Below are 15,144 nucleotides of genomic sequence, written 5' to 3'. Positions count from 1 at the left end.
TCAGAAAAACTGGAAGAAATTTCTCAAAAAAATTTGGCAACCCTGTTAATTTCATGTACATTTTGATTTATATTTTAAGATATTATTGTAATAAACTAACTAATGTGCTCTTGTGTCTAACAGAACATTCAAGTATTTGTATTTGTAAAATGTAGAGTTGTATAAATATTAATGTATATACCTTTATAGTTTTTTTAAACTAGTTTTATAACTTACTTAAATTATAATATCTCTAAAAGATTTTCTAAGAAACCAAAACATTTACCCATAATAATTAGTTTTGAAAATATTAAACTTACTCAACACAAGTGCCTTTAAACCAGTTGTATTTAGTAAGTTTAATCTTTTCTAAAATAAAAAAGTGGGTAAATATATTGCTACTTATAAGTACATATTTGACTAGTTTTAAACCAAGTATTACGTTTATATCAAAAAGTCTTTAACAGGTATGTAAACATATGTAAAAAATAATGTCCAGAGCTAACAAGTTATTGATAAATGATTATAAAACGTGTGTTGATGAATTACTAGACAATGTTGCATTTACAAACCCAGGTTTAGTTCGATTAGAAGGTCATTCTGTAATTCTAAGAGATGATATAAACAACTTTAAATCAACACATGTCACAATAATTTCTGGTGGTGGTTCTGGTCATGAGCCATTTCCTTCAGGATTTGTTGGTAAAGGCATGCTTTCTGCTGCTGTTTGTGGTGATGTATTTGCTTCACCTTCTAGTTCTGAAATATTTGCTGCTATTCAATCAGTATCAAGCAAAAAAGGAGTGATTTTATTGGTTGCAAATTATACTGGAGACAGACTGAACTTTGGTATTGCAAGAGAAAGAGCTGTACAAAAATTAGGTATTAGAGTCGAAATTATTGTTGTAGGGGAGGACTGTGCTTTGTTGCCAAATGATAAGACTGCAGGTCGCAGAGGACTTGTTGGAATAGTATTTGCAATGAAAATTGCAGGTTCAATGTCAGAAGAAGGTAAATCAATTGACAACATTTGTGAAGTTCTCAAAGCTGTTACTTCATCAAAAAAAATGGGTACAATAGGATTAAGTTTGAGTGGGTGTTCTGTTCCTGGAAAAGGAACTTCTTTCAAGTTGTTAGAAGATGAAATGGAATTAGGGCTAGGAGCTCATGGGGAGTCTGGTGTGAAGAGAGTTAAAATTGCAAGTGCTAAAGACACAGCTGAGTTAGTTCTAAATCATATGACTGACGAGTCGAATTTCGCTCATCTTTTATTAAAAGAAGATGATCAGGTATGCATGATTATAAATAACTTAGGTGGTTTAACTTTCCTGGAAATTCGTCTTATAGCAAGTAGGCTTTTGAGTCAACTGTCACAGAATTTTAATGTTCACGTTGTTAGGTTCTATATTGGACATTTAATGACATCCCTTGATATGTGTGGTTTTAATGTTAACATAACAATTGTAGATGATGATATTGTTAAGTATCTTGATGCAAAGACAAATGCTCCTTCATGGCCAAAAGTTTCTAAGTCTAAAATAAGTTGTTATGAACTTAACCATCAAAATTTACTTACAATAACATCTCCACAAGTAACCTTCTCTGAAAGTTCAAATAGTACAAACTTAGGAAAAGAAATGATTGCAGTTGCACTCAGTTGTATTAAGGCAGCCTGCAAAAAACTTTTAGAAAATGAAAACCTTATAAATAAGCTTGATGGTGAGGGTGTAGGAGATGCTGATTGTGGATCTACACTTGCCCGAGGTAGCAATGAAATATTAAGTAAAATATCAAATTGGCAATCAATTAAATGCATTGAACAAGTTTTTACAAAGATTGCAACATCAGTTGAAAGCTCAATGGGAGGAGCATCAGGTTTTAATTTTTTTTATTTTAGTGTATGTACAAGTAGTCTGCCACATAGCTTTGAAATTAATATAGCTTTTACTTTTTAAGGAGTAAATTTTATTAACAATAATCTTTTACTATAAATTACAGCTTACAGTTACTTATATAGCTTATAGTTACTAAAAAATATTTATGGTTTCTTAAAATCAAAATACTAACCATTTTATATTAGTCAATGTAATTTTTTATAAATTAATAGTTAACATTACAATTAATGATTTGATAAAATTTAAAGTTTTAATTTTTCTACTTGGATTTTAAACTTGTTTTAACTAAAGCTAAACAGTACATGAAATCATTGACATTTAGATCTAATAAGAATCAGTGTATAGTCTAAGTATGAACCTACCAGCTATTTTATATCTTTGCACTTTTGTTACACACAAGTTCTGTGCAGATTACTTGTATTAAATACTAAAAATTTGTGCATTTTTAACTAAGGATAGTAGTTTAGTTTAAATCACCTTCAGTTTTAGTTAGATTTTTTCAATAAAAAAAAATCTTTTATTATTTATTTAAAAATTGACTTCTGCAAAATTAATGTTAGCTAAAAAAACAAGTAAAAATATTAGATCCTAGTGCCACAAGTCAGACTAATTTTAGTTTATTGAACAGCAAAAAAGCGCTTAAAATATTTAGTCCTAGGACGTGGTGCACAAAGAACCTTTTAGTTATCGAGTCGCACACTACGAAAACCTTTTAATGATATGTTCAGGATTTAAAACAAAAAAAACATTAATGTTAAGTTAACCATAAACAGCTAATCAACAAAAAAGAAAACAAATTAAATAACCAACTGTTACAAAATTGACCTAACTAAATAAACAAACAGTATAATCAAATTATTTTCGTTTGCAAAACTTTGGCTTCAAAAAATTAATAAAAATAGCTTCAATTTCAATAAGATCAAAAACTTAAGTACATTTTCTTAATGTACTGAAACTTGAATCACTAGCTTTTTCAATGGTAACAAAGATGTTTCGTTTTTGTGATGTATTTTATATGATTTGCCACTTAAAGAAATTTATGCAATAAATGCACCTTATGGTACAATCAACAGCATAAGGTTCCATAAAATTTTTGTTTGTAAACATAACTTAAATAAAAAAGGTTAAACCCGAAAGTATTAATTTAAGAAATTGTATAAAAAATTAAATATAATATTTTTTGTTTACAGAACTTAAATATAAAAAAATCATAATGTTTTACTTCTAAAAGGACCCAGCTTATTTCCCAATATATGTTAAATTTAAAAGACGTTTTAATTAAGTTACAAAGCGTTAACTGGAAAAAACTGTTGGTATAGCTGAAAGAATAAGAAAGACATTTAAGGTTGGAGTTGGGCAATTTTGAAAGTTTTTCAACAACCTCTTTCTATGATATTACAATTTATTAAAAATTGAACAATAAAAGGTTCTTAACTTATGTGCATAGAAGTAGACAAAATTTTGTTGGAATAAGATTTAGTTAAAAACTTAAGATATCTCTAGACTTACTATTAGGGTTGCCACAAGGTCAGGAAAAACTCAAAAAATGACAAAAGTCAGGAAAAATAGGGGTTTTTGAAAAAAAGTCAGGAAGTTTGACAAACTTTGAAAATACATCAGATTTTGTTAGTTCAACTTTACAAAATTCCTTATTTTTCAAAGCCTTCAAACGGTAAAAAATCATTTAAAAATGCTATAAAGTCAGACGAAATTTGCAAAATTTTCCTAGAAATTTACAAAATTACTTAATTTCAAATACCTTCATATGGTATAAATTAATAAAATGAGTGCAAATAGAAAATAAATAATGCCCATAAACTGTAGCTAGGTTTAGAGAAGAGATTCTCTTCGACAAGTGTAGGAGCAGCAGTTGAGAACGATTTGAATAAAATGAGGTAAATAGTTTTAACTGCTTAGAAAATTAAGCGGTACGCAGACCAGATGAAGGAAACCATATTTTCATTAGATGAAGAGGTTTAAGTCCTAATAAAGAAATGGAGAAAATCAATTTTAGTACATATAGTAAAAAAAAAACTGTTTTTGATTAAGTTCTTTTTTGTTTTAAGGTTTTAATTGTTCAAGTTCGTTATTGTTTTAAGGTTTTAATTGTAAAAGTTCCTTATATATCTTTTCTTTTATTTAGGTAGGTTTAATCTTAGGAAACACTAAAATATTGTTTCTTTTTAAAACAAGTTGTGTTTGTAACAACTAGCGCTGTTCTTTCTTCCTTTTCTCTCAAAGTTAAAAATGCTTAAATTTAGTGAAGCGCGAGTAGTTTGGCCAATCTAGTTTTAGCTTTGGAATAATATCATATCTTGCTAAAGGTTGTGTTCGCCTCGTACTTCTTGTACGCAGGCGACTGTTTTTTATGAACTTTGAATTGATGTAGTTATTTGTATATTTTGTTATTATGTTTAATCGCAGTTTCTATTCATTGTAATATAGTTTTGTTTTCTAGACTCGATTTCTTATATACAATTAGTTTAAGCATTCTAACAATCTAACTATTCAATTAGGCTAAGCATTAAATTATAGTCTAAGTTTAGTTCGCAATTCATTAAGTCGACTTAGCTAAATAACTTAGCTAAGTCATTTCTAAACATTTGAATAACATCACCGATATATTTATAACGCGCTAGGAGTCAGATAATAACCGGCATCGCGTATAAGTAACATAACATTATAAGTAAATCGGAATTGTTAAATGGTGAACCCTAGTTGTTTAACGCGCACCTTATTTAAGTCCTTAACTTCTTTTTATTTTCTACGTTTCGTAGTGGTAACCTGAAATTAGTTTAAAACTTTATTAAGACTTTAAACAAAATCCACTAGTATCATGGATATACTTTATTTTAGGCCTAATAGCTGCCAGCTTTATAGGGACTGGGAAGATTAAAAAATTGACATATATAATACATTAATATCAGAGTGTCCCTTGTCGGACCCACCCGAACCAGTACCCTACAAATATTCAAACGTTACGTACAATCACAATCTGACTAACCGCTTACAAAAAACTCATTTGCATTGGTTAATTTCATGTCTAGATAACGACCTATACCAACTTATTTTATGGGAAGGGCGCGTAGCTAACCGCTTAACAAAACTTACGTGTTTGTTAGATGACCACTTTCTTTACGATTGGCCTAAGTATAGGAGCATCGAAGTAATCGATGAAGCCCGCGAAAATCTCGAAGATATTATAACAGCCTGTAACGAAATTATAGATTTTAACGTTGAAATTGATTTGTTAAGAGCAGAAATTAACAAAAGACAAAGTAGGCGCGATAGATTTAAGAAAACGCATTTTGATAAAAATGTATGGTTCGAATACCAAGGTTTTAGCCACGAACGGTACCAAGTTGTATTAAGAGAAACCTTTAAGCACCTTAATATTATAGAGAATGTTTTGAAATATCTCCCTTTATTAGGCGTAATCCATGAAGTATATGATGTTGAGACGATAATTAACATATTCAAAAATTTTTTTAGTTCTACAACCGTATCGACGAACTTGACAACTGCGAAAGAATAAAGTTTATCTTATGGTCCAATGTTTTACCTCCTGATGAGATGTTTATTTTTTTAAATCAAACACAACTGAACATAGAAATGTTGCTAACTTAAAATTATTTTTACGTAACTCATATACGAGAAATAGTGAGAATCTTAATCAAGAATTCCGCGAATTACAAGCCGAATACGACGAACTTCTACGCAGATCAATTGCTAGCCGATATATGCAAGAAATACGCGAATTAGAAGCCGAATTAGCCGAACTCAATCGCTGGAAAGCTGCTATAGAATCAAAACGCAATCGCGCTGTCTCCAAACCGAATTATGACGTCATAAGTACAGCGTCACGCAATGCAACGAGAATATCTATTAAGAACCAACGTTCTGAGCAACCACGGCCAGAATCGCTAAGGCCAGAGTCAACGACCAGAGCCAAAGATCAGAGCCATGCCAACCAGCACCACGACGGGCAGTCCCAACGGTCAGCGCAATCGCAGCCAGAATCCACAGGGCCAGAGTCAACGGTCAGCGCCACCGAAGCCAGCACCTATGCTACCAGCGCCAACGATCAGAGCTATCTCAGCCAGCACCAAAACGGGCAGTCCCAACGGTCAGCACGACCGCAGCCAGCACCAGAACGACTAAAGCCAACGGCCGGTTCAGATATGCCTTCCGTCAAACCGGAAAACGCACGGAAATTATCCTCGTCTATGACAGGAAGCACAGCAGCGACTACAAAGACTTCTTCCAACATTACTTCGGCCGACAGAGCGACAAAATCACGGAAGTTGCCCTTTTCTCTAAACAAGAGCACATCAGCGATGACAAACAACGACAAAACTAAAAATGTTAGGCCCGATCGCGAAATCTTAACAAAAAAACACGTTTCTTACTCTAAACGCAAAACGATTGCGAATAACAAAAAACCTTTAGAAATTAGCTTACAGCAAATTTTTAAAACAAACCACGAATTAGTTTGGGTTATATTTCACTAATGGCATTTTAAAACCAAAATATCTTTGAACAATATTGAAGCACGCATTTTTAAAAATAATCGCGAATTATTTTGGTTAATTTTCCATCGATGGCGCTTTAAAAATTTTTAAATTGAAGATTCTATAAACACTATCGCACGCATTTTTAAAACTAATCGAGAATTATTTTTGTTAATTTTTCACCGATGGCGTTTTAAACATATTAAAATCGAAATACTGGTCAGAAACCGTTGCAAAACTTTGAGTTTTTGTTCAAACGCTATTTTTCACCGCTGGAAAATTAAACTAAGATGTTATTGAAACCTTACACTTAATTAACTCTTACGGCGAAAAGTAAAGATCACCAAAATAGCAATTTATTTTATTTAATTAAAGCAGACAACTATTCTAAGAAGCTTTCTGAACAAAGCTTAGGACGAAATCGAGTCATAAGAAGTTAAAGGAGTATTTTTAAAGTTTATTCTTTAACTTAAAATTTCATTTTGAGCTCTTACTAAGTTGAAAAATTGCCTTAATTTGTTAAACTTGATTTCAATTTGTTTTTAAACATCAATTTTATGTTCAAACTTTGAACTATAAAATATACAGTTGTACCATAATAACCTTAGTGATTGCAGATAAAAAACTTAATTACCATGTTTTTTGTTTTTATACACTTTAGCTTACTCATAAAAACACAGTTTTAATAAGGTCATTCGAGCTATTAAAAATCTTATTCAACATTTAAACGCTAAAAAACAACTTTCCTAGGATACTTAAGTTATATAAATTAGTATAAAGTTCAAGAGCTATATATTTTTACGAAAACAAGTCTAAACTTTTGAAATGCATGTAATTGCTTGTTTTTTCAACTAACTCGTGTTAAATGTAAAATGTTTTTAATACACTAAAAGTTTATATAACGAATAATTCGTTTAAACTGAATCTATAAATGTTTTTTAAGTTTTTTATAAACGTACTTGAAAGTACTTGAAATAGTTTCTTCTTTATATTATTTTGAGCTTCGCACGAAAACGGCTCGAAAATCGAAAGTCTTCAAAAAGTCGGCGAAGGTGACAAAGAGATCTGATCTACCATCAGCAAGGTGGCCGAATGGAGTACAGATGAGGAGACCGAGCATGTACGAGTAGCGCTATGGGAAACAACGACTCGCGAGCACTACTAGCAAATAAATTTTTAAAAATTCTTTCAGTTTTTTTTTTAATTTTGTAAATTGTTAAAAATTTTTTAATTCTGCGCGTCATTTACGGAATTTAAAGCATTTACAAAGTGAAATAATAATTTATTTTACAAATAACAAGATATAAGTCGACGATAGTCGACGGTCAAATTTCATTTATGCTTCTATATTTGTTTTTTAATGTTTTTTACAGATTCAAAAATAATTAAAGACAATATTTTCTTAGAGATAAGTGTAAACTCCAAAATAGCGAGTTTAAGTCGAGAGAATGTAACAACTAGCGCTGTTCTTTCTTCCTTTTCTCTCAAAGTTAAAAATGCTTAAGTTTAGTGAAGCGCGAGTAGTTTGGCCAGTCTAGTTTTAGCTTTGGAATGATATCATATCGTGCTAAAGGTTGTGTTCGCCTCGTACTTCTTGTACGCAGGCGACTGTTTTTTATAAACTTTGAATTGAAATAGTTATTTGTATGTTTTGATATTATGTTTAATCGCAGTTTCTATTCATTATGATACAGTTTTGTTTTCTAGACTCGATTTCTTATATACAATTAGTTTAAGCATTCTAACAATCTAACTATTCAATTAGGCAAAGCATTAAATTATAGTCTAAGTTAAGTTCGCAATTTATTAAGTCGACTTTGCTAAATAACTTAGCTAAGTCATTTCTAAACATATAATTAACATCACCGATATATTTATAACGCACGGAGTCAGATAATAACCAGCATCGCGTATAAATAACACTAAAAGTAAATCGGGATCGTTAAATGTTTATAAGTTATAAAATACAAATATTTTACTGATAGAGCTGTTTATTTCAAATACATCAACCATAAACAGATGGTTCAAGTGATGTAATGGAAGTTAAATGATTGAATTTAGCCAAAAATAACTGTTGTTTTAACCTGTATAAAAATAAGAATGAAGGCTTTATATAGTTTTACGTTGTAACGCCTCTGGCTTTAAATTAAATTCAGCAAAAGAGTTTTCTCTAATTAGGGGTTTTTTGTATTAATTTGTTAACTTTCTAAATTGCCGCCTTAGTTTTGAATTATTAGATTTGTAAAAGCTCAAGCTGAACTTCCTATGTGCTAAATTGTGAGTATTGTCATTAATCTCTTATTTTCTAGTTCTGTCTCTTAAATTGAAATTTCTAATAAAGTTAAATTGAAGTTAATTTTACTGTGGTTTGCATAAATTTGAATAACTAAACTCTGCTGTTGATAAAATTAAATTGAACTTAATTGTACTTTTGGTTTGCATAAATTTGAATAAATAAACTCTGCTGTTGATAAAATTAAATTGAAGTTAATTGTACTTTTGATTTTGCATAAATTTAAATAACTAAACTTTGGTGTTAATAGATCATTATATTGAAATTATCTGTAAATTGGTTATATAAAATTGAATAAATAAGCTTTGTTGTGGATAATTAATTAAGAAGCAAGCTGCTTTTGGTGCTCTTAATAATCTCTGAAATTTATAAATCAAATTTCATTAATTTAAATATCTAAATATCTAAATCTCTAAAATATCTAAATATCTAAATTATCTAAATTTAATTAAATAACTAGTGGGCCACACCTAACTCTTGGTATAGCATAATGAGTAATAGATCCAAGCCCCCCAAAAAGGATAGTATGTTCTCTAAAGAGAACATACATCATACTTTAGACAAGGTCAACAACCCCGAAACTCGCTGTAGCCAGCGAAACATTGACAGAGGGATCAACAAAAGGGGTGTTGACCCACACTCTTCGCGCCGTAGCCAACCTGGTCCATCAGACCAACCACAAGCAACGTGCGAAAGATATGGTGACCATGACGTGGAGGAGGAACAACCCCAGGCAGAAATGGGCAGTTATCAACAACCTAGAGACCAGCCTAATCCAAGTGGTCTGCCAAGACAAAGCTACCCACCCCAACAAAATTCTACACCTAGCAACTATGGGCCTCCACCAAGGGTGACAGGACCACCTAGCAACAGCTCCATTCCTCCAGCAAGAACCTCACCCTTGCCACTCCAACCTAACAACTTAAACATGGACTATTCCCTCCAAAACAACAGGAGACCCCCTATTCAAGTGCCACCTCAAGAACTGAGTGCTGAGGAGTTAGTACAGGGGATCAAAGATTTGAAGGAACAAATTCGACGGGCTAAACTTCTAGAGGAATTTCGAAAATTACAAGAAGAATTACATGAATTGAGAAGTCTAAATCCATCCACAAGGACAAATCACGACATCTCAACTCAGGTTAGACAGAATACATACATGGATCCTCAAATCCAGGTTCCCCACCAGGTTTCACACACCTCAAAGGCTCAAGACCTACCAAGGAGCCAGGTGATATCTCCGCCTCATGCAAAAAACGAGCTCCCAAACTCTCCGCAGTGAGAGGGAGAGTGATTGGGGCTACACTATCTCACACCCAAGCTTTCCAGTTTGTAAATAAAACCGCCCCTCGACAGCAACCCCCATCTCAACCGAGATCAACCAGAAATGCCTCAAACTGCACTTTAAGTCATCCAGGAAATGAAGTGTCCACACCTTCAAACAAACCAAAGATGACTTTTCATATAAAGCAAACAGCCTCACGTAGTGCAGCAGAAACACCTGATGAGAACCAAAGTTCTGAGCAACCGCAGCCAGCATCACCAGGGCCAGCGTCAACGGTCAGCGCCACCGAAGCCAGCACCTCCACGACAAGCGCCAACGATCCGAGCTACCTTAGCCAGCACCACAACGGGCAGTCCCAACGGTCAGCGCAAACACAGCCAGCATCACCAGGGCCAGCGTCAACGGTCAGCGCCACCTTAGCCAGCACCTCCACGACAAGCGCCAACGATCCGAGCCACCTTAGCCAGCACCACAACGGGCAGTCCCAACGGTCAGCGCAAACACAGCCAGCATCACCAGGGCCAGCGTCAACGGTCAGCGCCACCTTAGCCAGCACCTCCACGACAAGCGCCAACGATCCGAGCCACCTTAGCCAGCACCACAACGGGCAGTCCCAACGGTCAGCGCAACCGCAGCCAGAACCACAACAAAAATCTCTCGACACTACCAATCACAATAAAGACAAAAGTGTAGAAAAATGGACTTTTCAACTGAATAAATTCCCTGCACCCAAACCGAAAAACCTCCCTCAGAATCTATTATTTTTAGCGGATTCAAACACAAATGTTATCTTTTTGGTTGACAGCGGATCCGAAATTTCAATCCTGCCGAAGGAATTGACTAACGGTATAGACAAATATTTTCCTAAACAAAGTAGAACCATCCAGGGGTTTGGTAACAAAACAACCCACCCTATTGGTAGCGCAGATGTCGAACTTCAATTGGGGAATTTAGAACCCATCAACCACTCGTTCTGGGTTATTCAAGAATCACGCCACTTTGGCATTATTGGCATGGACCTGTTAAGAAAGAACGAACTAGCGATCCTGCCATCTACCTCTCAACTATGCAAGATGGGGTCAAACGAATCAGCTAGACTGTTCGCACCTGCTGAGTTGCCCACCCCTATAGTCGCTTCAGTCAACCACATCAATCTGGGTGGTAAGAATACGACTCCGTTAGAAGAAAAATGCAAAAGACTATTAATGGACTTCCCTGAAATTACCAGGAAGCCAACCTACCACGCAAAGCCAAAACACAACTACGAGCTCGAGATAATATTGGATAATTACAAGCCTGCCATGGTCAAAGCCAGGAGACCTGGTGTTTTTTTGTACAAGCATAGAAAGATATTTGGTACTTTTTAGATGAATACTACTTAAGGGCTTATTCAAATAGGCAACAGTTGATTTTCACTGATTATTTTGTACAACACCTAGAAGCTGCTTGCATTTTTTGATATTACTGTTAAATGACTTAACTTTAAGAATTTTTTTAATTTTAAAATTAATGGGGTTTTTGATTTTATATTTATTTGTACAACCATTAAAAATTGGTATCTTATAGACATGTATTTTTTTTTTGTAATTATCTTAGCTAAAATAGGTACTGTGTGATGTTTTATATAAAAATCTAAAATGTTCTATATTGCATTGAGTTTTGGTTGTCTCCTGTTTAGCACTGGGAAAGCTTGCCAAGCAAGTTGTAAAAATCATGGCTCAATAACTTTCACTCATCTAGTTTGGTGGGGTAAGTCGAACTGCCACACCCCAGAGACCTCAGAATGAACCATTCTAATAAGAACAAGCTGCCACTACGTACAGCAGAATTGTAGTGACGATGTCGATTCGTCTGGAAATGCATACATGGCAGCACACCTTCGGATGCCATGGGGGCAATGCCAACCCGTCTGCTGATGATGTCAAGCAGACCCTCGAATCCGTTGGCGTTGATGACGATGGTGAACAACGCCAGGTCGCCAGCGATTAATTCGCGGAGAAGGACGTCAGTGGAGCCAAACTTCCCGCCAGAGTTCCGGGAGAACCACTACAAGAAGAGCGGCCGCAGCTGGAGCAACCAGAGAAGAGGAGGAGAAGGCGAGTAAGAAGAGGCCGAGCCTCAACCTCCAGTGTAAGAGTAAGGAACCATCATCATGAACGGTAAACATTGACTTTTAAACAAACTTTTGACTCATGATTGTAATTAGGAATTTGTAAATTTATATTAAAAAAAGTCTTTTCTTTACAATTTCTTTAGAATTTCTTTTTTATTTTGTTAAAAAAAGCATTTTTACCACACTTAAAAAGTGTCTTAAGCATTTACTACATTTAAATACTTATAGTTTTAATTTTACTTTAAAAATAGCTAGTAGAGTGTTTAAATCCAGATTTTGAATTAGCTCAAAAATGTTGTTATATGCAAGTACCTTTTAGCACATAAAGTTGATGATCATAAGTATCTCTTAAAATATTATTTCGGATTATTACATGTAAATTACAAAAAGAAAGTTATAAACTTATGTTGCATGCTTATATATCTCTAAGTTGAGTGCTTTAGTGTATAATGGTTTTCACCTGGACTATATTTAAAGTTTTTTTCAGTTTAACAAACGTTTAACACCTTAAAACTAATATTTATCTAAAAAAACCTAAGTTAAAATTCTAAAAATGTTTAATAAGAGGGGAAAATGTAACGCCTCTGGCTTTAAATTAAATTCAGCAAAAGAGTTTTCTCTAATTAGGGGTTTTTTGTATTAATTTGTTAACTTTCTAAATTGCCGCCTTAGTTTTGAATTATTAGATTTGTAAAAGCTCAAGCTGAACTTCCTATGTGCTAAATTGTGAGTATTGTCATTAATCTCTTATTTTCTAGTTCTGTCTCTTAAATTGAAATTTCTAATAAAGTTAAATTGAAGTTAATTTTACTGTGGTTTGCATAAATTTGAATAACTAAACTCTGCTGTTGATAAAATTAAATTGAACTTAATTGTACTTTTGGTTTGCATAAATTTGAATAAATAAACTCTGCTGTTGATAAAATTAAATTGAAGTTAATTGTACTTTTGATTTTGCATAAATTTAAATAACTAAACTTTGGTGTTAATAGATCATTATATTGAAATTATCTGTAAATTGGTTATATAAAATTGAATAAATAAGCTTTGTTGTGGATAATTAATTAAGAAGCAAGCTGCTTTTGGTGCTCTTAATAATCTCTGAAATTTACAAATCAAATTTAATTAATTTAAATATTTAAATATCTAAAATATCTAAATATCTAAAATATCTAAATTTAATTAAATAACTAGTGGGCCACACCTAACTCTTGGTATAGCATAATGAGTAATAGATCCAAGCCCCCCAAAAAGGATAGTATGTTCTCTAAAGAGAACATACATCATACTTTAGACAAGGTCAACAACCCCGAAACTCGCTGTAGCCAGCGAAACATTGACAGAGGGATCAACAAAAGGGGTGTTGACCCACACTCTTCGCGCCGTAGCCAACCTGGTCCATCAGACCAACCACAAGCAACGTGCGAAAGATAACGTGTTTGATTATGTATTTAAGAATATGTTTGAATTAAGAGTTTGATTTAGAAAAGTCAGGAAAGTTTTTGTAAAAAGTTAGAAATAAATAAGCAGTCTAAATAAGAAATTGATACGAAAACAGCATTATATAATTGTAAATTTTAATTTTCGCAGAAAGCTATCTGACACCAATTAGTTTTTTTTATCTACGTTATAATTCTCTCATGTTTGTTTGTATAGTTCTGTGCTATCAAAAGTTTCTTGGTTGGCTGCAGTTGTATTGTTTTTTTTTTTTTTTCATTCATAACACTATGCAAATGAGGTTAAGTGATAATACAGCAGTATATTAAGAACATATATACCCTTATCTCTAATACACCTTACCCAAATTTGCGCCTTAGATCTGAAGGTGTTGCAAATTACCTTGCTTTAAAAAAGCTGTAAAACAATTTTCAGCAACACTCAAAAGTAGCTGTTTTTGTTTTAAATAGCTGAGTTTAAGTATCTCTTAGTAAATATCTTTTTTAAACAGTTTTATATTTGGCTTAGAAAAACCTGTTTTAAAAAATCTATTTATATGCGTAAAGCGGTTGAAATACTGAAGTACATAGGTAGACAATTTTATTTAGGCAAGATATAAGTTTTGAATTTTTACCAACGTTTGTATCTTACAAATTCTGATTTAAATTAGTTTTTAAACTACACTTTTACTTCAAATTACTTTTATTGCATTAGTTTGCATAACTGCATTTTTTCTGAATAAAACTACTATAAAACTTATATGTATAAACTTTGTTATTTTTTAATTAGAACTGCTCATTTACAAATTGATGTTTTAACAAAAATTTTTCAGGAGGAATTTACAGCTTGTTTTTTACTTCAGCAGCAAATAAGCTAGAAAGTTTTAATAATTCAACCACTTGTCAATTAACTAGTTCTTCGTTTTTTGAAGCATTTCGATCAGGAATTCAATCCATTCAAAAGTATGGAGGTGCGAAATTAGGAGACAGAACAATGCTAGATGCTCTTATTCCAGCTTGCAATGCAAATTGCATTAAAAAATCCGTTGAAGCTGCATGGAAGGGTGCTGAGACAACAAAATATATTACAGCGTCGGCTGGAAGAGCGAGTTATGTGTCTCGAGAGGTTGTTGCAAACAAAATGGATGCAGGTGCTTATGCTATAGCTCTCATTGTACAAGCAATATCTGATGAACTTTTAAGTATATAATTTTTTATATTACCACCAAAAAGTCTCGCTCTACTTAGTTTTAAATGCTTATCAAAAGCGAATATTACTTAGATTAAGTTAATTTTTGAAGTTTAATCACAACATAAATTAATCATATTATATGTAAAACTTCAGTTTTTATTAATACATTGGGGAATCAAAACACGGTTGTTTGTAACAGCTATTTTTGTAATATTTCCACAAATACCTTTAAATAATTTAAAGTTATTACTTACGTACTGTTATCTTTAGTTAATCGCATCAGTTGTTTTAGTTTTTAAGTTGAATCGACACAAACAAAAAGCTAAAATATTAGAATCTAATATGAAGTTAGATTTAAACTTCTACTTAATTAAAATTATACTGCTTACAATAAGAATTTATCTATATAAGAAGGTTTTCTTTGATTTTTTTTTTACTTT

General features: G+C 32.8%; 1 protein-coding gene across 1 annotated transcript; it reads left to right on the top strand.

Annotated features, from left to right (window-relative positions):
* The first annotated feature begins 470 nt into the window (after positions 1–470).
* LOC145841903 (triokinase/FMN cyclase-like) lies at positions 471–14,934 on the top strand. Its single transcript, XM_082949200.1, has 2 exons — positions 471–1,854; positions 14,346–14,934. The coding sequence occupies exons 1-2, from the start codon at positions 471–473 to the stop codon at positions 14,720–14,722; spliced, it is 1,761 nt and encodes a 586-aa protein (XP_082805326.1). The 3' UTR covers positions 14,723–14,934.
* The last annotated feature ends 210 nt before the right edge of the window (positions 14,935–15,144 follow it).

This window comes from Thalia democratica, chromosome 8 (genome assembly GCF_965202585.1).
Source record: "Thalia democratica chromosome 8, ktThaDemo2.hap1.1, whole genome shotgun sequence".
NCBI classification, from domain to species: Eukaryota; Metazoa; Chordata; class Thaliacea; order Salpida; family Salpidae; genus Thalia; species Thalia democratica.
This window is presented reverse-complemented; position numbering and strand designations above follow the sequence as displayed.

Excerpts from the sequence above, each read along its gene's own strand:
- LOC145841903 (XM_082949200.1), top strand. The coding sequence starts at position 471 with ATGTCCAGAGCTAACAAGTTATTGATAAATGATTATAAAACGTGTGTT. Across the intron at positions 1,855-14,345 it reads CTCAATGGGAGGAGCATCAG|GAGGAATTTACAGCTTGTTT; the intron begins GTTTTAATTTTT and ends AAAATTTTTCAG.